Source organism: Homalodisca vitripennis, chromosome 1 (assembly GCF_021130785.1).
Source record: "Homalodisca vitripennis isolate AUS2020 chromosome 1, UT_GWSS_2.1, whole genome shotgun sequence".
In the NCBI taxonomy this organism is placed as follows: domain Eukaryota; kingdom Metazoa; phylum Arthropoda; class Insecta; order Hemiptera; family Cicadellidae; genus Homalodisca; species Homalodisca vitripennis.
In genome coordinates, this window is record NC_060207.1 from 75017007 (window position 1) to 75040086 (window position 23080).

The following is a 23080-nucleotide window of genomic DNA, read 5'->3' on the forward strand; positions in this document are numbered from 1 at the left end:
GTGTGACATGAACGAAATAACACTAAATATTTACAAGTGCTAGTGGATGTCTTCCTGTAGATCAAATCTCCAGTGACATTCGATTAATGGCTGAGTTATTTCTATGATGCACTTCAGTTCATGAGGTCGGGGTAGTATTCTTTTATTATCTGACCCCTAATCAGCAATTATTACAACCAAATCCACATATAATGTTAACTCTTTTTGTTCATATAAAACATTAGACGATTACTGTACACATGAAAAAAAAACACTAATATCTACTTCCCTACTGAAAAGAAAGCGTGCAATTAAAGAGGCTCGTTTGCCGCACGGTGGTAAACGTGGTTTGTGAACTTAGTATTTTTATCTGTTAATGATCAATCTTGTAATGTACCAAATTTTCTAAATCCAATAGATATATGAATCTTTTTATTTATTACCTATTCCCGAAAACAGCAATCTTTGAATATAAGTTTCTAGAAGTATCAATGCTATTAATAGCCTACCGGTACTGTACAACTTGAGTATGTACACCAAAATCATTTCGGACTGCTTCGCTAAAAAATAAGTACATTGTATGATATACCAAGACGAATGCGTTCTTCAACTTGTTATACTTGATGAGCAAATACACTGATTGTCAGTTAAAACGGCTTTAAGAAAATTATATTAGTTGATAATAAATGGAAAGCAATAATAATAACTAAATACTCTATAACACTGCTATACATAACACAAGTAAGCCAATGTTTTCAAAACTCCCTTGTCTTTCAATGAATTAATAATTTGATAAAAGCCAAAATCTTAATTTTATTTTATTTACTTTACATTTTACCAAAATACGTTAAGAACTGTAATAAACAGTCTTTACTGATACATAACAAACGCCGTAATTAATTTAAAACGTAGTTTTCATAATATTTTTAAATTTCAAAAATATTCTACCATTGATATTTTAATCCATTTCGACTAAATATCAGACGCAGTTCAATCAACTGGGATATTTCTTTCGAAGATAGGCATCTTAAGCTTCGATTTACTTACATCCTATAATATACGGAACAAATTCTGAAAATGACTACGTAAAATTAATAAACCAATAGCAGTTAGATACACAGATTATTGTATCGTTCTAGTCATGGAGTGTCTAAATAGGGAATATTCAAATTACACAGTTCAATGGATTATTGAATAAATAATCGTCCTTAATCCTATGTAGAGTAAAATACTGCATTAGAAATAATTCGGTACTTTGGGATTATACCGACCACACTAGTATGAAGAACACAAAAATAGAAATTTATAGAAACAAACATGATAGAACGAAAAAACAACTCTTCAATTACAAAATTACAAACTTACAAGCATTTCCAGGTATTGTGATCGGTATTGTTGTCGCTGTTATCTTATCTTTCTCGAGAATCCTGATTACGGCAGGCCGCGCGGCATCACGTGATTTGCACGGTACATAATTGCCTTTCCATTACAATTCAATTTATATTTCTGATTAGCCCCTCTAGAATTTGATATTTTACTGATAGGTACTATCTCGAGGGATGTTTTTCTTTCGTCGACATCAGCGCGGGCTTTGGCAGCACCGAAGGTGCTGCCAAAGCCCGCGCTGATGGCCGGAGGCACTTGCATTTTGGGTGGCGGAATGTGATCAAGAATAAAAACAAGTTTTTAGTGTTTTTTTAATAAAGAGTTTAGTTTGGTAAATGTTTGTTTTTGTTGAATTTTTGTGTTTGGAGAAATGTAGAGGTAAAACACGGAAGTACAACCAAGCGATGCACCAGCTGAACGGGCGGCGAGACTCTGCAATCACGTTATCTACTAGACGCTCGACTTTGACCTCTGTCTGAGGATGGGGAGGGGTTTGCGATAAGACAATTCCTGTTTTATATTGACGAAATATTGTTCTACGCTAATCTAGTAATCAGTAGAAACGAAATGTGAAATAACGATTCATGTCTGGGTGTGGTCGGTATAATCCCAAAGTACCAATAATTCATTAACAAAATAGTACCAATTTATTACAAGTTTAACCATATGGGATGGAACACAGCATGATTAAATATTTGCAAGGAATGTAAAAATGTCAATACCATAACCACAATAACAGAAACACAAATAATACAGATTACATAAAAATTATTGTTGATTTTCTATGACATGTTTTACTAATATAAACATTTCAAATAAAACATTCTAAAATATTATTCCATTTAAAATCAAACTGCATAGTGTTTTATGTTATGTACACACATCATTAACCATACATCCAATATAGGTTATGAACAAACAACTTCACTAACTTATATCAAACATGGAAGAAAAGAAAGATGAAAATAATAACAAAAATAAGAAAGAATCATTACCCAAAGGAATATTGAGGCACCCATCGAACCAAGCAAGCACCTCTAGAAGGTAAAGTGTGTTTTGTAAGTAATGACAGAATGTTGAATGTTTTAAATTATAAACTATTCAAATTAAAATTTATCTGGCTGTATTTAAGTTTTGCGTTTTTAACAGTTTTGGCCATTACAAGATAATTAATTACTTGCAAAGCTTTCAGCACAGAAAAATATCAAATTAAAAATATTTGTTCTTCAAACTTGCATCCTCTATATTCTTGGAAACTTTAGAACATCTAGGAATACTCCCTTTATCTCCCTCACTCTGTCGATGGGGCAGTCTTTAGAGAGTCGCCGCCATTGTTGTCCGAGGAAATAAAATAATTTATCTAGATAACAATAGCCACTGGAGTTCGGGGAGCGCATTTATCTCGTGTCATTGACACTCTGATCTTACATGGAGTGTCTTCGTTAAAGGACCTCCAATCCAAACGATCAGCCAACTGAGAAGTTGAGGCTATTCTATAGCTTTCCTGTTATGTGAATAATACCTTCTTTTCGACGTACACAACTTTGATACTAAACTTACTGCTTTAGTAGCAAGGACCTCTTAAGGGTACACTCTATCACTCTTGCGAAGCCTGATGCAAGGGTTTTAAATCAGTCACATTATAGGCTCGTTTATGAGCTAATACAAATATGTTTATGTCTTTTAATTAACTAAATGTTTGTTTAAGCATATACATTTTTCAAATTTTATTTACAATTCAACTTAAACTACAGGTCAGTTGTAGAGTTTAATCATGAATATTTCAGTGAAGTTAAACAGAAAAAAAGTATAAAATGGGATGAAATGAATATTATTGCTACACTGCATCCAGCAGGAAAGGATTACGGCAATATGAAAATCAATGAAGTTCCAACCCCATTTGAAAGGCCTTCTTCCGCAGACGGCAAGGGTGTTGACGCAGAAACGTTAGCAAAACGGTGAGATTTGTAATTGTTTCACTTGTTTAATTAACTATTTTAAATGTAGTATTGGTTTGTGCAATGGAACTTAGATCTTGTGCTAATTTTGTCCTTATAGTATAAACAAATTTTGTAAAATATCGTCGGTAAAGTTACCTTAATTCATTTTCAATGTTTTTTACCATAAAAGTAGTTAGATTTTAATCAATATTTGTATTAGTGATTTAAAATCTTTACTTCAAAAGATTACCAACGAACAATTTTTAAAATTTTTAAAGAATCATAAATTTATTACCGTATTATATTTTATGTTAATTACAAAATTTAAAAAAAATAGAATAATATAAAACGTTACATATTATAACACGTTATAATCACGTTTGAATCTGTTGATTTTTAATTTAAGTTACTCAAGACTTTGCAATGAGCTGGATGACTCACATACAAGAGATAGCGTATGACACTTTATTGGAGTTAGAGTGGCTTTAAATCATCCCCAATCATGGGCATATATTTTCTCGGTATAGTTCATTTCGCAAAAAGCCGTTTGGACAGTCACACATCCTGTTCAACACCCGCACAAACAATTCAGTTGTTTATATATGATTAAAAAATGTCTATTAATAAGACTATTTGTATTTAAAAGACTGTAAACAGAGAGCTAGAACGTTCTGCAATTAAGTACAGTCTGTAATACATCCATGGGATGTGAAAGTGTAAGTATTATATTCGTAAGCTCAAAGTCTCCATTAGTAAATTAAAGATTTCCATGTAGTAAAAGCATACAACCGATGTGGGATATATGTTTTGTGAATGCTTTGTATAGATAACTTTATTTAATCATGGTTAGTTGTAAATAACAAAATCTCTCGTCATCGTCAACGTACCGTGTTAAAATAACGGGAAATTCAGGAATTCAATTCAATTCGTTGAATAAAATGATTTGAAATCTACCATAGAAAAATGTATTGCTAAATGTGTTGTGTTGATGCAAGCACTAATCTCGGGAACGGATGGACTAATTCGGGTAATTCTTTTTTTGAAATATTCGTTGAGGTCCGAGAATGGTTTATATGAAGAGAAAGATTAGAAAAGTTACCTTAAATATTTTTTAATTCAGAAAACATTGTAGTATCATCAATGTTTCATAATTCAAATATGACTTACTCTAAACAGTTGTTGACAATCACAGCTAAACCTTTTGACCACATCAGACATCTCAGTCCTACGTATGTACGAGTATACAGAGTGACCAGGGTAGTGTTACCGGCACTACTGAGCTTATTGTACTATAAAAAATAATGAAAAGGTTCATATAAACATAGGTCCTGAAATGCTTTGTTACTGAATAACGGCCAACAAAACATTTCACCCATCATTTAGTAGCTGGGGTTAAATGATCATTTGCTGGGAGTTTGAGAAAAGGGATTTAGAGATGAATGCAGTTTTTCTAATAGTTTTTGACATGATAAATTGAATAAAGTCTGTTCCATAACTGCATCTCCCTTATTGTTTAAGGTGTGCCATGTAAAACACAAAAAAGAGCATAAGAAAAACTATGTTTTTATATTTAACGTAGGTACGTAATTTGTTAATTAGGTAATAAAAACATATATTTTTACAGAGAAACTTGTAGAAAATTTAATACTGAAGGAAATGATGTACAATAAGGCAATTACAATGAAGTAATAGTTTTAAACCTTTCCGTTGAGGTTTTTATGTAGTAGCACACATTAGCAGAAGACAAATACTCTCTTAGAAGGTATAAACATCTGTAAACCTGATACAGTGCATTGTAGTATGATCTTACTTTCAAACCCTTTTCGCTTGAGTATTCTATTTTCTCAGTTCAGTTAGGGAATTATATCAATTTTATACTAGTATACCTAATTAGTATCGCACGATAAGTGAAAAAGTGCCCTCGACGATTTTCTGTTATAAAAATTGCATTTAATGTCTGATATAATGGTTTGTGATTACATTATAATTCTGTAGTGTTTATGGGCTCACTGAGCTTATTTCCCATCAAATTATAGATAAGAATGAGTGGTTTGTTCAATCGTGTTAGTCCCCAGTCCCTTCGGCCGCCTAACTGTCAAAGGAAACCTTTTCCTTTCCTTGTTTCCTTGTTCCTTGTTCGAGTACATTCCTTGTTTCCTTGTTCTCGAAATGTACTTGGAAACAAGGAAACCATTTCGAGTACATTCAGCACACATTAAAAAATTGTTTAATTGCGTAAAAGTCCTGAATGAAGTAATTGGTTTACCGATTTTGCTGCCATTTAGAAGAACATTTATATAATTCTAGTACACACTTCTGTTTAATTGTCACTATAAAAACCATATTTTTCTTTTCACAAATTTCATAAATCTAATACTGGGAATGCATGCGCATTGCGTTCTGTGAACTTGATTAGTTGTCAAATGCACTGCCCAATTTTACAGTAAGTACGTTTGCTTTTGATTACTGTGGGAGGTATTTCGGAATTAGATATATGTATATATATCGACAATTTATATATATATATATATATATATATATATATATATATATATATATATATATATATCCCACTAATACTATAAATGCGAAAGTTTGGATATTTGGATGTTTGGAGGTTTGTCCTCGAATCACGCTGAAACTGCTCTACGGATTGTGCTGAAATTTGGAACAGGTATAGCTTTTGGTCTGAATTAACATTTAGAGTGCTTTTTACAACCTATAACACATTCATTTCCCCAAATAAAGTCGAATTCAAATTGAAAAATTAGTTTGTTTACATTCGAATGTTATGATAAGAACTAAACGTATTTTAACACCTGTTGACAGCTATAGTTCGACAAACTTTCTGAAACATCTGTTTACGTTTGAATTTTATCAATAATAAGTAAACAGTGCTTGATCGGTAGTGTAATGCAGATAGTAAATAAAAAATGAATATATAAATTTTACTCCAGATTGCGCCAGTGACGAATTAAAATCATCTAATGCATTAAATACTGTTATAAAATTAACCTTTATGAACAAAGTTATGAATTTTTTTTAAAAAGTTACTTTGAACTGGTGGGCTTCCTTGACATTATGATATCACATTTTAACAATGGCTTACGGAAAAACAGAGAAATGCATACTAACATACCTTAACGATTCATTCTTTCTCTGGCTACAGTCCAAAAAACAAGTGTAACGGAAAACTTTAACGATTATTTTGGAATGTTGCATAACCTTAATAAGGATTTCCCCCTTATACCGGAAGTACATAAGAAGTAGGTAGGACTTCCCCCTAGGTCGTAATAGGCTTTTCAGTCCTAGCAAACTCAACTATGCCAACACGATTTTTAGCAAAATAGATTTCCGAGTACTAGATAATCGAACGTAGTATTTTAATCGAGGCAATATGGCAAGCTAACCTGTGATATAGTAGGTAAGTGAATTTAAACGGTCTTAAGTAGGCACTTTTTAACCGAAGTAAGCATCTCGGTCCTATGTAAGTATATATTGGTCCAGGAAGACACACCGCTTGCGGTGGCAGAGTCACCAAGGACAAGCACTCGGCAAAAGACTGCTTGCCGATTCTAGCTCCGGATTCACCAGATGGCTGATGGGGCTGGGGAGGGATCGGGTTAAGCAAGTGATTGCCTTGATCACTGGACACGGCCACTTCAGGAAACACCTAAACACTCTAGGTTTACGAAATGAGGACTCGGAGTGTAGACTCTGCAATAAGTCTGAAGAGACTGCAAAACACATAATACTGGACTGTGAGAGACTGGGAGCAAGGAGAAGGGCTCTTTTCGGTGATAAACAACCAGGCGACGAACCAGATGCTAGTATCGGGGAAAAGCTTCTTAGCCTAATTAAGGGCACGAAGATAGGCTTACCCCTCTAACATCAAAGGGGCATACAATAAGCTCAGGTTGACGTGTGAGGATCTAGGAATCCACCCCAATATCCCAAAGGAAAAAAAAAGTATATATATATATATATATATATATATATATATATATATATATATATATACATTTTCTCTCTCTTCGTCAGAACAACAAGGCAAACTCTACTATGGTACTGGAAATATCTTAGACCTGAAATATACGACAAGGACTAGAAATATACGCTTTTTGACCAAAGTAAGATTCCGAGACCTGTGTGATCCGAGATTTGTGTTTTCTTGATCGAGATTACAAGGCAGATTCAGCTGTGACGTTATGTATATAATTAATTAGAACCAGAAATGCTCCTAAACGTGCCAAGCATGATATAACTTAATAATTATATATCATGCGTGAGGAATAATTAACTTAAACTCTGATACTATTGTCCACGAACTTAAATAATATCTACCTGATGTATGCCTACTTACGTTTTAAAATGTTTGTAGGACTCCCATCATATTACATCATCATTGCTTTTTATAAGAACTTCGGTTCTAAAAACTGCGTGCGAAGTCGCGGGTAACAGCTAGTATATATGTATATATATACTATATATATATATATAATATATATATATAAAAATATATATATATATATATATATATATATATATATATATATATATATAATATATATATATATATATATATATATAATTTTTATACCTAAGTGCACATGTTACATTTCGTAATAAAATGTCATACTGACTTTTTGTGATTAAGTATCAAACATCCAACTGCACCTTCACAAATTTTAGCATTTATATAATATTAATATTGCATGAATCACATATTTTTGCATGTACTATTACATTTTAGTGTACAAAAATAAATTTATCAAATACCACTGTTAGGATATTTATAAAAGTGCGAATTATTGCTTATCCAAGCACTTACGTTTTTTCGATATTTTTATAGGTTAATCTGAAAAAGACTCAAACTTTGTTGTTAAAAAATTTAAAAAAAAGTGCAAAAATCTCATTAACTATATATATTTCAAATAAGGTATCTCCCATAACACTACGAAGTCAGGTTGTAAAACTGCATGCGGTTTAACATTGTTGTTATGGGGGGAAATTTAAGATCATTTTACTATAGCCGGCTCTTATTTCTAATCAATGCTCTCAAATTAGCGCATCAACTAATTTATCTACTCTATTTATTATTTCTTGTAATTATAAGCTTCAGATCATTTTATTTGGCTTCAAACTAGGAATAAGCTTAATAGCCGAACTAGGGATAGTCTTTAATTCTTGTTTGGATATGATATTATAGACCTCAGTACCATTCTATCTGTGAAATTTGTGTAGTTTTTGGTGACGGGATTTGAATACTTCTTGGTGCAGTCTTGGCCTCTGGTCCTGACTGTGATGAACGTCATTTGATTTTCGTGTTTCTTGATACCCCTGTTCGTGTTTACCATAGAGAAACCAGACCAGAGCACAAGTGAAGCTATTAGAAATTTAATGGCCATAATCAAACCTAACCACCTCGTCTCTAAAATTCTTGCCATCTAAGAGCAATGGCTCTACGCCTAAAATTATTTTATTTGTGGTTTTTTCTTATTCGCTGAGCGAAGCCTCTCCCACCAGTTACTGATTAACTAAATCCGATTTATTTTCTGGCTGTCTGTATGCACCATAAGTGAATAAAAAATTGACCTAGAGGGTTTGATGAGAAACTCTACCTTTACATTACTCGGTCAAAAAGTAAATCTAGTTACATTAGTCATATGAATAAACATGTTGACAACGACAAAAACTCAGATTAAACAAATTAAATAAACGTAGTATACTGCGATGTTAATCATTATATTTTTCAGTAAATTATCAGTACATGTGACGAAATGTCTTTGTTGGATTTGTTGTTTTCATAGAAAGCTTGAACATTTTAGTTTACGCGCAGTGTAATTTTCATAATAAGCTAAATGGTAAGGAGCTGTTTTCTCTGTTTTATTCTGACTTGAGATTATTAATGAAAAATGTACAGAATATGGATCGAAAATATTTTATACATTTTAAACTAACTTTTCGAAGACACCTAGGGGCATTTAAATTTATAATATAACCCAAATTGAACAATAGTGTGATAGTATGAAATTTACTGCCTAAGATTTCAAACGCTTATATACCTACTTATACAAGTGTTTGCATATGCCTAAAATAGTGCATTTAAACAAATGGCACTTGAAAATCAGTCATTGGATAATGCAGTTTTATTTATTTGTGTGATTTGTAGACCACAAAAAAGTTGTATTGTAACTTATTAGTAGTTGTGTTAGTTTTATTGTTGTAACTTAAGTTGTATTACTATGTTTGTCTACTTGTATATAGAATATGTACAGATAAATGTTACAGTAAAACTATTAATTGTTACATTTAGGATTCTACTCTTAAAATATGTTTATATGTTTGAAACAGGTTACACATTTTGATTGGTTGAGCGTTTAGCAGAGTCTCTCTTACCAGTTGATGACTTCTGCAGATTTCTGCCTTTGTGTGTGTGTGTCTGGATACACGATAACTTTCGAATGGGTTCAGAGGGTTGAAGTGTGGTGTGAAACGCCACATCCACCACCTCTACACTGAAATTGAAAATGGTAAACATCTGTCCATCAGGAGTAGCTTGCCAGGCCACGACGTTGTCTGCTGTTGGGCGAACACGAAGTCTGTTGTGCATTAGATCATTTATTACACATACTACGTTACATTACAGTCACCAATAAAACGTTTATAATTAATTTTGTTTATTTATTTTAGTCTTGAAGAAGCTAATGTGTCCTGGTCCAGTATCTCTGAAGAAGAAGAGGAGGAGGAGGAGGAGGAATCGGAGGAAGAAAAAAGTGAGTTTTTATTATTTAATATACGGTAAATGTTAAGAAGTCCTTCTACCTAACCAGTAATGTAAAGATCACCCATTGCACCGTTAATTATGTTATGAGTATATCAAGTACCACCCAACGAATTATAATAATGGAACGCGCTCTGGGCCGGAGAAACCGAGCCGAAATCCTGGGCTGCGTTCCGAGTCTGCAGGCGCTGGAAATGGGCAAGAACTAACTCCGCCCATATGGCAGGCATTATAGTAATGATCTAATATCACTTTAAAACGCCTTGTAGACTTAATACAATTGTTAGATACTACAATTTATTTATTATTACAAATGTTAGTAGCTGCTTTTTACCGTGGATTTTTATTTTCTGTTAAAAAAACTGATTTTTGTGCAATATCAAAATAACTGAGATTTTGACTTTTATTTTTCTTACAAAGTCGGAAACAAATATTACAGGCATTAAAATATTACCCAGATGAAAAAAAAACAACTTTTTATTGACAGTATTTTATTTCAAAATAAACTACAAAAAAATTTACAAACATGACACACTTAATCTACGTGTTAGAAAATAAAATTATTTTGACCAATATTTTTGCCTTATTTCTAAGTTGGTTTCTTTTTTAATGTCAAAAGTTTTTGTTTTTTCGATGTGATGAGATATTATTTAAAAAAAAAATAGTTTAGTCACAGTTTTAATTCAAAGTAACTCGTGGCTTCCTGTCAATTTAGAAGTGGTCGCATTTGTTTGAGATAACTAGAGTAAATAATAATATTTTACAATTTTCAATACCGTACATCATCACTTGATCTACTTAATTTACCCTTAGATTTAAAATCAATAAAAAGTTAATGTGTTCTAAGATCAGCATCATTGGCATGGAGTACAGAACTTGGTGAGTTCTTGCCCACTTTAAGCGCCTGCAAATCCATGGATACACCAGTAACGCACAGCTGTGTGCGACCGGAAAACACAACATGCTGCTTATGGGCAGTGCGCGTTCCAGTAGTATAGTTCGTTGGTACCACCAAAGAACTCCTTTAAATAAAAGCCAATTACAGAGTAGCACATGGTTACCACATCGAACAGATAGTGAACACTGTAAAAAGATGTTAAAAACAATAATATGGACACAATATTTATCAAAATATATGGCCTCAGCGCTCGAATCGGCTAAGCTTATGAGGTGTGTTTACTTCACATTGAGATCAGAGTGTTACAATCGTTATAATTTTATCTTCCTCAATAATAATGAACTAATAATATTTATAAATTGAATGAAACGTGTTACGCTAACAACTACCATTTAAGGGGGAACTCCACCTAGAAAATAGAAAAACTTATAAAAAAATGTAAAAAAATTTTATTTTGATTTTTTATTTTATGGTTTTTCCTGAACATTTTGATATGTAACATGTACCATATCTATTATTATATGTGCTAGATTTTTATAAATCAAGTAAGTGCTGCAAGTGTTTGTTCGCTGCCATTTTCGAGAACAAGTAATGCAACATGATTGTTTCACATACAAATGATATTTTATGTACATAAATATATGTATAACAACACTAGAGAGTGATTATACATTTGGTTTTGTTATGTTGGTCAACCTGGTTACAGTAAATAAACATTGAACTGAAGTAGCAGGTAATAGAAACTAAACAAAATCAGTATGAACTCATTTGATTTATCAGTTGTATTACTGTGATTGTTTTGTTCAAGTGTAACCAGTGCTGTGTTTATTGTGCTTTTATGTTTTATATTTAGTATAAAACTGAATCTGGATGGATATTACCCTTGTATAGGTAAACTTTGAACTATATTTGAATGTTATAGGTTAGGTAAAAATTATGCCTGCTACTAAAAGGAAAACTGTTGACTCAAGAGTCTCTAAAACATTTAGTAAAAAGAATAAGGCACGCCTAGCCGCTATTGCAAGATGGTTAACAAACCTAGGCCTACAAAATCATGCCACAAACAGTCCTGAATGTTCAGGAGAATCGTCAAATTTGAAACCCGAAGAACCGATTGGTTCCGGGTTAGGCCTAACTCAACAACCAAGCACATCTAGTAACTGTGATTTGCAGCACTCTAGGCCTAATGAGGATAGTGATTTTAAAACTAGACTGTCTGATTTAGAAAAATCACTAAATGTAGGCCTAGTAGAAAATGATATTGAAATGAACCGTGAAAGCTTGCAGTACGGTATTATTGATTTTGGTTGTATAAATAGCCTGATTGGGAATATAGCCTGTCCTAAATGCAAAGAACTAACCCTATCATCAAAAATCTCGTGTAGATTTGGACTAGCCAGTAAAGTTGAAGTGGAGTGTAGTTCATGTAATATAGTCTCCAATTCTTATACATCTAAGAAAATTGATGATAATAATTCTTTTGACGTCAATTCTAGAATGGTAACTGGTAGAAGGATACAGTGCAATGGAGAAACTATGTATAGTGCAAAATTTGGAAATTATGAGCAATAATACATTTAGTAAAATTGCAAAAACTTTGTCAAAATCAACAATAGAAGCTGGTCAAATAAATCTGGCCACTGCAAGAGCCCGAGTACGACAAATATACGCTGAACTGGAAAATTGTAATAGGCCTAACGACTACGATGGGCCTATAGACATAGCAGTATCATTTGATGGCACATGGCACAAGAGAGGCCACACCTCAAATTATGGTGTTGGTTGTGTAATAGAATTACACACAGGTTTAGTTATAGATTACTGTGTTTTATCAAAGTACTGCCATTCATGCGCGGTTAGCGGAATCGGATCTTGGCAAAAATTCCCCAGAATTTGACATTTGGTTCTCAGGCCACAAATCTGAATGCAGTATAAACTACAAAGGATCTTGACCAGCAATGGAGGTTGAAGTAGCAGAAAGACTTTGGAAAAGATCTAATGACTATAATTTCAGATATACTACTATTCTCTCTGACGGTGACTCTAAAGCTTGGCAACACATTCAAAATTTGAACGTTTATGGCCATAAATAAAGAAGAATGTATAAATCATGTCTCCAAAAGATTAGGAACTGTTTTGAGAAAAGTAGTGAAAGATTGTAGGGAAAAAAAATTACTTTGGGGGGAATCAGCTATGGAAGTTTGAAAGATGCGACCATAATAAAGCTTCAAAAATACTACAAAAACGCTATTTAAAAAAATAAAGATAATGTAAATGGAATGAAAAGCAGTATCCTTGCAACACTACATCATTGTGTTTCAACAGATGAAAAGCCCAGACATTACAAGTGTCCCACAGGTACTAACAGTTGGTGTTTTTATAATAGAGCGTTGGCAAATGGCGAGACACCAGGACCTCATAAAGAAAATTTGAAAACTCCTATAACAGACACTGTACTAAAACACATTGCACCTGTGTATCAAAGACTTGCTTCAGTTGAACTGTTGAATAGATGTTCTAAGTGCCTGACCCAGAATTCAAACGAGAATTCAATGGACTTATCTGGACCAAATGTCCTAAGGTACGCAACGGAAGGATTGAAGGATTTTATAAATTATTGTCTGGCTTCTGGTGAAATTTCTCTGAGAATAAAAAAAGTCTATAGAAAAAATAATAGTAGTAAAGTTATGTTAGTAAATGTGTGCAATGTTACAATACAAATTAAGTTTACAAGATTTATATTGCTTCAATAACATAATTTGTATCTCGCACATTAGTAGTATACATAAATAATTGCATAGAGCTAGTTTTTATGATTTGTTCTTACTAACACTATGCTAATTTTGTTTAGTTAAGTTTACAAGATTTATATTGCTTCAATAACATAATTTGTATCTCGCACATTAGTAGTAGGCCTATACATAAATAATTACATAGAGCTAGTTTTTATGATTTGTTCTTACTAACACTATGCTAATTTTGTTTAGTTAAGAAATAAAAGGTTATACTTTTCTTGTGTTGAATCTCTTTAAAATGCGCATTATATACACGGAAGGTGTTATCCGTAACACATTATGTAGGCCTAAATCCTCTGATTATTACCGCAATTCACATTCACCTAGTATAACATTCTTTCTTACGATGTAAAACATTATTGCCACCTAATTGAAGAGTTGTTTTCAGAGTTTATAACTTTAATCTCGTTTTTCATCTAATTTTACCTTTTATTTTTTAAATTGATCATCTTACCCATATCGTTGGTAATGTACGTTTTCTATATTAGTTCAGAAAAATATCACAATGAATATGAAAGTTGCGTATGAGTTATAACATCGTGTGACTTGTATTGGCTGATCAATGCTGATCCCGCATGTCAGCCTACACAATACAGTTGGTTCTTGCCTTAAAACCTAATTTTATCCAAGTATTAAAGTTTGAGGCTCGTGGTTGTATTGAACACTATGTTTCGAATAGTATACTCACTAGGTAACACTGACTCGACGGATTGTGGGAATGGGTAGGACGCCCTCGTTATTAGTCATCCACATATTAACTTCCTCACTTTTCACAAATACGTTGTATGATGTGTAAGTATTTTATCATACAATTATTACGATATAGCATTGTAATGAAGGACCTGCTTACGGCTATTTTCGTTTAGAAAAACAATAAATACTTTAATTATTTGTACTTACAGTATTATTTTATGTTTTGAATAAATTATTAGAATATACATAAAATATGAGAAACAATAACACTTCATACTTATGTACCCAGAAAAGAGAGAATCATTTCAGAAGAAAAGAAAGGAACATTACAATGAATTTATTGAGGCCAAAAAGAAACTGGCAGAACTAGAAGATGCGGATGACGAAAACAGTGACAATGAACCTACCAAATAGGTAAGAAATTTTGACACAATGATTTTGATTTATTAATGTAATGTTTAAGTTAAAATAAACCGTATACTAAACTCTGTAAAAATATTGGTAATACAACAGAATTAAAAAGAATTCCGCACAATTTTTAAAGGTGGCACAAACTTTTAACAAACAATTAAGCAATAAGAACAATCCCAAAGTTCTACGTTATATAGACACATTTTCCTTATTATAGTCCTATCAAAAACTGTCATGCGGTATAGTACTTGCATATTGACAATAACGATAATGTAATATTGATAGGTACACTGTATAAATCGTTTGATTGTCATAATACTACGAGTTTATGTGTATAAGATACAGTACTCTATGAAAATATTCATCATAAATACATTGGTATTTAATCTGCCTTGCCAGCAAAGTACCCGTAACTTAATGGCAGCAATTATCGGTGACCATGTTTTAAGAAAACTATATTTTTCAAAAATAAACCAACGTAATGGCGTTCTACCTTCAAAATCCGTTTAATGTTTTTGTTTGTTATTCAATTACTAAATTTTAATGGAGCTAAATTTTTGTGTACCCTTCAAAACTTGTGTGTTATCACCTTCAATAAACCTTTTTCTCTCAAAATTATATCGTTATTTTTAGTTTTTAGTTTCTGAATTTTATTATGAACACTATTATACGTTTTTATGTTGGTTTATGTTTATTTTAAAATAGTATTGCGTTTTACTTTTTAATAGCTCATATTTTGTTACATGTATTGTAATAGGAATAGAGATGAAACTTTTTATGGACAAATAACGTTTAGTGATTCTAGAGTATGTTATTTTTAGGAGAACGTGCCCATTTTGTGTAATAGTCGTTTAATTAAGACAACGAAACGACTTATTCTAAAAAAAATTTCCTTAAGAGACTTACCTATGTTATTCCAATAAACCTACAACTTTGACAAATTTTAAAACGTTCAACACTACGTCTGAGGTTTGTGGTGGTTTATATCAATCACAATTTGTGGATTCCATCTTGTTCTGCTGCTCCATGAAATATATTCTACATGTACTCTACTCTAACTAAGGTGCCATATCAAAAAATTAAGAAATGAGAGAGAGAGAGAGAGAGAGAGAGAGAGAGAGAGGAGAGAGAGAGAGAGAGAGAGAGAGAGAGAGAGAGACACACACACCATAATACCACATATACATTCAAGGCAGTTTAAATTTGTTACTGTCAAAATGACACTATAGTTCCTCCCTGTCTGCCTATTTTCCATTTTCGAACTTTTCCATCAACTTGACCAGGAAAGGATTTATTTCTAGGCTACCATAAATGTATTCCAAACTTTCTTTATTTAATTTATATTTAAATTAATTACATAAATATCTAGAATAGGATACGTAGTAATTTTTCTGAATGAGGAAACCAGCGATTAAAATATTAATTACTATTAAAATTCCAACTAATTTAGTTGTCAATGTGATTTATGGTATGATGCATTACTTAGTGATAAAATTGGCCCAAATATATATATATATATATATATATATATATATATATATATATATATATATATATATATATAAAGGGTGAACTAAAAGAATGGATATACTCTGTTTGGTTTTTGTAGCATAAAGATGGAGGGATGGGACTCGGAGCACCTTTCTAGAAAATAGAAGTAAACTTTTTAGTCACTGTTACAACTTTGCCCATTTCCCCAAAATATGATGTGGCAATATATATGGCCACATTATAATGTGCATTTACGGTTTGTCCAATGTGGTAAAACATTCCTTGTGGATGACGCCATGGTGACAAAAAAGATCAGAAACATGATTTTCATTCATGCTTCTTATGTTATGTAGCTCTTTGAGTAAGAAGACGGTTTGTGTACCATTCTAAACTTTAGCGTTTCGTCTCCAGATCGTATTGGACACGGCATGTTTCGTCTCTGGAATCCAGGATACCGATATAATGTTCGTTGATCACTGTGCAGAATTACTTATGGAAATTTTTACACGATTCGTTTTTTGTTTATCGGTCGACAATCTTAATACAAACTCTTTGCAGATTTGTTGTAATGACGGTTTGAATGGTTCCGTAAGAAATACGCAATTGCTCACTAATCAGTCCACTCGATAGCTGACCATCAGAATCTAGTGTTTAGCTTTGACTTTATTGTATTAAAAATGCTAGCCCATAAATCTTTCCTTACTGTAATATTAATGATCTGGCATATAATTCAGATTATACATTGAAACGTGGTATGCATAAGATAGCATCCGATATGAACAATAAAAGAAAACATATTACATAAATTTAAATTTCGTAAAAAAATATAGCGTAGCACACATCATGGGCTTAGTTACGATCACGCTAGATAGTCTGAGACTTTTATATCAGATTCTAATGAAAAGTAGGTCCAACCGTTAGCAGTAAGGCGTCTGTCTTTAGACCTAATTGAGCATTATAGTTAAATACATTTAAAACACAACCAGATATGTCATAAAGTAACCATATTTTTTTCTGTTTCTAATTTACATTTTTATTAACACAAATACAGTCATGTGCAAATTAATATGAACAGAGAGGTAAATTTGGATTTTTGGCGTTGGCCAACCTGCAGATATGGTGTTATTTCTTTTGTACCTGTGATTCATTGTTTCTACATCACTACAACACTTTTTGAGGTTATGTTTATGTTTGCACATGGTTAAGTGATATTACTGTCTTTGTGTCGTAATTTTTTAACCTTCCGATTATTTTGGTGAGTTCTTGGGGTTATTTTCAATATTAGTTTATTATGGATACAACTCCTAGGAAAAGAAGCAAGATTGTAACTCTGCATGAACACACTTCTTTGACTCAAAGACAGATTGCTGAACAATGTGGTGTTAGTTTGGGCTCTGTAAATAATATTATTAAGTTAAAAAACGTAACCGGATCAATATCTCCTAAAATAAAAGGGTTTTGTGGAAGAAAAAGAAAAACTACAACCAAAGATGATGTAATTTTGTTAAGAAATAGTAAACTTCACCCTGAAAAAAAACAGTTTTGATCTTAAAAAAGACTTAGAAGATACTGGGGTTCATATTCATGACTTAACAGTCAGAAGACGCCTTTTGACCGTTAACAGAAAAGCCAGAAGGCCAAGGAAAAAACAACTGTTAATAGCCGCTATGATGAAAAACGGTTGGCTTGGGCCAAAAAGTACAAATTTAGGAAAGTTGAGAATTGGAGGAAGGTTTTATTTTCTGACGAGAGTCATTTTGAAGTCCAAGGTAGGAAGTTGTCCCATGTAAGAAGGTCAGATAATGAACCTGTGTCACCGAAACATTTGCAACAGTAAAACACCCAGTTAAAAAAATGTTTTGGGGTTGTTTTTTTCGGCTTAGGGCCTTTGGTACCAATATCTGGAATGATGAACAGTGAGAAATATATCCCTATTCTACAAAGCAGAGTGATTCCTGAACTTAAAAAATTAGAAGCTGACTATCATGTAAAATATCCTGTGTTTCAACAAGATCTTGCACCCTGTCACGCATCCAAGGTAGTTAAAAAATTCATGGATGAACAAGGTATTTTGTGCTTGGAATGGCCTTGAAACTCGCCTGATGTCAATCCAATAGAAAATCTCTGGTCCATTTGTAAGAAAAGGTTAAGAAAAAAGAACTGCACAACTAAAGAAAAGATGATTTCAGCCCTGATTCAGGTTTGGTTTCATGACCTTGAAATTCAAGAAATGTGCAAGAAACTGGTCGATTCAATGCCAAAAAGACTTAAAATGTCAATACAAGCAAAAGGAGGCCACATTAAGTATTAAATGTATGTATAATGTGAAAACTTATGTAACTAGCCTAATAAATGGTTTGTTTTTAACTGAAATTGGTTTTGTTCAGATTAATTTGCACATGACTGTATGTGGGCTGGGTACAATGGCCGTAGACTAAGTGACCAATTAATGACAAAATATGGTAAGTAAATAATGGTTTTAAGCGAATTAATGTTTTAATTGATCTTAAACAGCGTTTTAAATATTCTTTTTCTTTTTCAGCTGGATTATTGGCCATACATTGAAGTTTTATTTCAATACATGAACTCGAAAGTGGAAAATTGATATTATAAAAAGTAATACATATTATAAAAAGTAAAAAGGTAAAGTAAAGATGTCTTATTTTACCAGGCGAAATTAAGGCAAGAGCCCTTCCTTTCTTACACTACTTATTGTGGGGACCAACGGCTTAAAGGTGACTTCCGAACCACCACCAATGGCCGGGCAGGCGGGCTGCTTGCAAGGACAGGATCGCTTAGCGGTCACCCATCCAAGCAGCAGCCACGCTCTACGTTGCTTGATCCTGGTAGTCTTGCGATAACCGTTGTATTATATTACTAATATCTGTAATCGTTTTTTAATACGTCAAATAATAGAACCAAACCTTATATATAGTATTAACGAATTTTGTATTTTCTGACCCTATATTTTTCCGAAAGGATGGGTTAATTCTCTTAGTGTATACAATATTTTGAGTTAGGCCTAAATATTTAACGTATAGCCACATATTTACCGAAAGTACATGTTTTATACAAACGATATATTGCTTATACATCCAACTAGAGCGCACATTAGCAAACAAATACTGTAAAAATCTGCCACTATAACAATCTGATAACCAATTCTGAGCCTGGCGATCTCTATGATCTTACTAGGGAGGGATAATATGTCATCTTTGTTAGCCATTTAAGTGTTAAAATATGAGAAGAAAATTGATAATGCTTCATAAAATAATAAGAGTTAAATTTATACATAACCTCCAACGATACAACATATACTTACTATTACCTACTTATAAAATAAATCAACTGAAGACAGAGAAGAAAACCCAAATTGTATTCATAAAAATCCATGCCATGCAATCCATTAGACTGTTCTTAAAAATAATTTCTGTCGGTATTATATCGGGTACCATTACTCCATCTGACAACCAACGTCAACTCATCTAGAGGTGTGATGTGCCCTTGATTATATTAATAATCAAAGGTACTACTGTTAGTGCAGTCATTGAAGCGAAAAAAAACGGTCTTACCTCCGAATTTTTTTACTGTGAACCGATTTGCATGAAATTTTGGAATTAGGCTCATCTCTTACCCTTAACTTCAAAAGTGAAAAATGATTCTGAACTCCGCCTATTATTTTTAAGGGGTGTAAACAACCCCTTAATGGAAAAATCGACATTGAGCCATTTTTAATCGCTAGAAAACATGTTTAATAGTAAGTGGTGAAATTTTAAAGTGTTTTATAACACAATTACCTCATATTAAAATCATTTTTCAACCCCTTGAACATCTTACAACCCTTGCAAACAACCCCTAAATTGAAAAAATCACAAAAAATACTTTGGTATGATATAAAAAGATGTAAGTATAGAGTTAGTAAGATTTTATATTTTCTATAATAATTATCAAATTTTTAACCCCCTTTCACCCTTGAAAACTACCTCTTGATAAAAAAATTGTTAAAAAATTTTTTTTTTATAAAATGAAAATTATTTAAATATTATTCCACGCTCTCGAAAATGATTATCATATTCTTAAGCTTTTCTACCCTTTAAAACTACCCCTAAATTAAAACAGTAAATAAAATATGATCACATATTATTTAAAAATAATTTAATTTAGAGTAAAAAATTGCCCATTTATTGGATAAAATATTTACAAATTATACAAAATTTACTCAAATGTGTTATATAGTCTACATATAAGAAAGTTGGTATGTATTCATGCCTACGTTTCCAAAATATATGAGCCATATTATGTATATATATACACATTACAATAATTTTGGGTCTCTATTTTACTGCGTACTTTCACATTGCTCCAAATATTCACAGTCCGAAATTTTCAGTTACTAAGTAGAAAAAAAATATGATAAGTTTTTTGACCATAACTCCTTCAATTTTCATGCTATCACAATTCATAAAAAACCATTGTAAAGTTAATTAAGAGACCTACAACATCCTTCATTGCAATATATAGTAAAAAACCTTTCTCTCAAACAAATGAAGGGTTTAAAGGGGGTTAAGAGAGGCTGTGATTGCGCTGCCACGCGCTCTTTAAAACAATCATATTTCCCGTCAATTTTTGTTTTAAAGAAAAATCAAAAAAATCCAAATTGTTTGTCAGAAATATAAACTACATTTTTTTCATACCTACACTTTTATTCGTATGTGTCCGTCATTTTTGAGATATTATGAAAAAAGTGGTGGTTTTTTTTAAAAATTTGAAATTTTTTTTTTTATCGTGACTTTTTTGAAAAATATGTGTCCTGAAGCAGCCAAACTGATACAATCTATTAAACTCTTCATAATAAAGTTGATTCTAGGAGGAATACGATTAATTTTAATTTTTGGTGGAAATGGCACTTATGAAACCCATTGATTTAAAAGAAAAAACATTAGATGCTCCTCTTATTTGCAATACAGCCTCACTTATTTTACGTGCAAAAGACTTTTAATAGTGCTCATTTTAAAGCTTATTTCAAGCACTATAAAACTCTTTTTTTTAGAATGCCTAAAATGCATCTGCTCGCCGCTAGATGGCATTGACCACATCGATTAAATTTCAGACAAAATAAAAAACGGCTTTGATTTTTAATATCTAGCTTAATATTGCACTTAGAATACTTTATAAAAAACAAAATTATTCATTGTTTTACCTGCTACAATTGTGTTCCTTATATAATTTTCGATTAAAAACGTATATTTTTGGAGATATTTGCAAAAACCCGATGAAAAAACATGAAACAATGGCGAATTTTCAATTGCCAATAACTTGAAAAGTATTGGATTTTTCGAAAAAACGTTATAGATGATTTTTTGCTTAAAATTAGGCCTTCTATCGATATCCGAGGTTATTTTGAAAAAAATAAATTCACTCCCGAGAAGGGGTGGCAACCACCCCCAGGGTGGTTGCGGAGTTCAAATCATTTTCACTTTTGAAGTTAAGGGTAAGATAAAACCTAATTCCAAAATTTTATGCAATTCGGTTCACAGTAAAAAAATTCGGACCAACAATGCTTCAATGAGTGCACTATGTGTCGGGGCCATAGAATTTAAAATAGAGTGGAAAACCAATGTTAAAAGTCGGTGACAAGAATTGATTTCAGCGCATTTTTGCGTTGTAGTTTCCTACCTACCTCACCGGAAATGGGATGTTCTAGTTCCGGTTTCTATTTGTGGCGATAATTTGAAATTCTCTAATATATTAATCCTGCCAACAACTTAACTTACTTACAATTACTTAACTTTCAATTGCAGCTGATATTGTGCTCCATTGTTAAATATTAGCATTGTATTAAAAACTTCCACTTGTTCAGTTGTGGTATACAGCGACTAAGTTAACCCCAAAGGGGCATGGTCATTTCTTAAACAGAAAATAAGTCCATAGCTCAAAGCTAATTTTATTTATTAAACTCTTATTTTACTTATAATTGCGCAACTTGGATGTTTGACGACGTGTACGAAAAATAAACAACTAAAATATAAGTAGTTGCATCACATAGTTTAAATTGAACATACAAAACATTGGCAGTTTTATATTATTCATTATTTATTAAAAACCAATATTTCAGTATTATATTTTGAAAAATATAAAACAATGAATGGTGTAGCCATACACAGTGTGTGCATTTTTATAATGTTTATTTTATAAAAACTCTCAACCATATACATTGTTTGCTGCACAGAAAGAAACGCAGACAGTATAACAATAGTGTTATATCTTTGCACATACATTCATTTTCAAACCAAAATTGCACTTATCCATTATTCTCCATTACTGGTATAAATTATCTATTAAAATCATTTACAGTACTGACTCTGAACTAACACATCATCAGTTTCATAAAATAAAAAAAAAAAAAAAACAAAATCTATGTGAATACTTACAGTGTTGTCTGAAAATGTGAACGAAAACATCAGCAAATTGTTTTATGTTGTTAAAATACACTTATATGAAGTGTTTAACTATTATTACAATTAAAGAACGCTTCCCCGTCCATAATATACGCTTAGCTTCTTTTTGCATATTTTCACCACTAGATGTTTTAGTTAATGAACTCATACCTCAACACTGTTACAGCTGTAACATTCTATGATTGGTTTTAGTTCTTTATTTAAGAAATAAATATTTTACAAGATTCAGGATACCAGTGAAATTA

At 32.1% G+C, this 23080-nt stretch overlaps 1 protein-coding gene across 4 annotated transcripts; it reads left to right on the plus strand.

Moving 5' to 3' along the window:
* Window positions 1-2052: 2052 nt before the first annotated feature.
* LOC124373245 (protein phosphatase inhibitor 2-like) lies at window positions 2053-19058 on the plus strand. 4 transcript variants are annotated; one of them, XM_046831709.1, is made up of 5 exons: window positions 2053-2423; window positions 3153-3323; window positions 9999-10081; window positions 14765-14889; window positions 18920-19058. In XM_046831709.1, the coding sequence occupies exons 2-4, from the start codon at window positions 3190-3192 to the stop codon at window positions 14887-14889; spliced, it is 342 nt and encodes a 113-aa protein (XP_046687665.1). In that variant the 5' UTR covers window positions 2053-2423; window positions 3153-3189; the 3' UTR covers window positions 18920-19058. The 4 variants fall into 4 exon arrangements, with proteins under 4 accessions (XP_046687665.1, XP_046687617.1, XP_046687769.1 ...); XM_046831661.1 differs by having other exon boundaries at window positions 2053-2409; XM_046831813.1 differs by having other exon boundaries at window positions 2053-2409; window positions 3221-3323.
* The last annotated feature ends 4022 nt before the right edge of the window (window positions 19059-23080 follow it).

Bases quoted from the DNA above. Each gene is read 5' to 3' on its own strand.
- LOC124373245 (XM_046831661.1), top strand. From the start codon at position 2,309: ATGGAAGAAAAGAAAGATGAAAATAATAACAAAAATAAGAAAGAATCA. The intron at 2,410-3,152 runs GTAAAGTGTGTT...TGAATATTTCAG, and splicing joins CAAGCAAGCACCTCTAGAAG to TGAAGTTAAACAGAAAAAAA. The intron at 10,082-14,764 runs GTGAGTTTTTAT...TTATGTACCCAG, and splicing joins GGAATCGGAGGAAGAAAAAA to AAAAGAGAGAATCATTTCAG.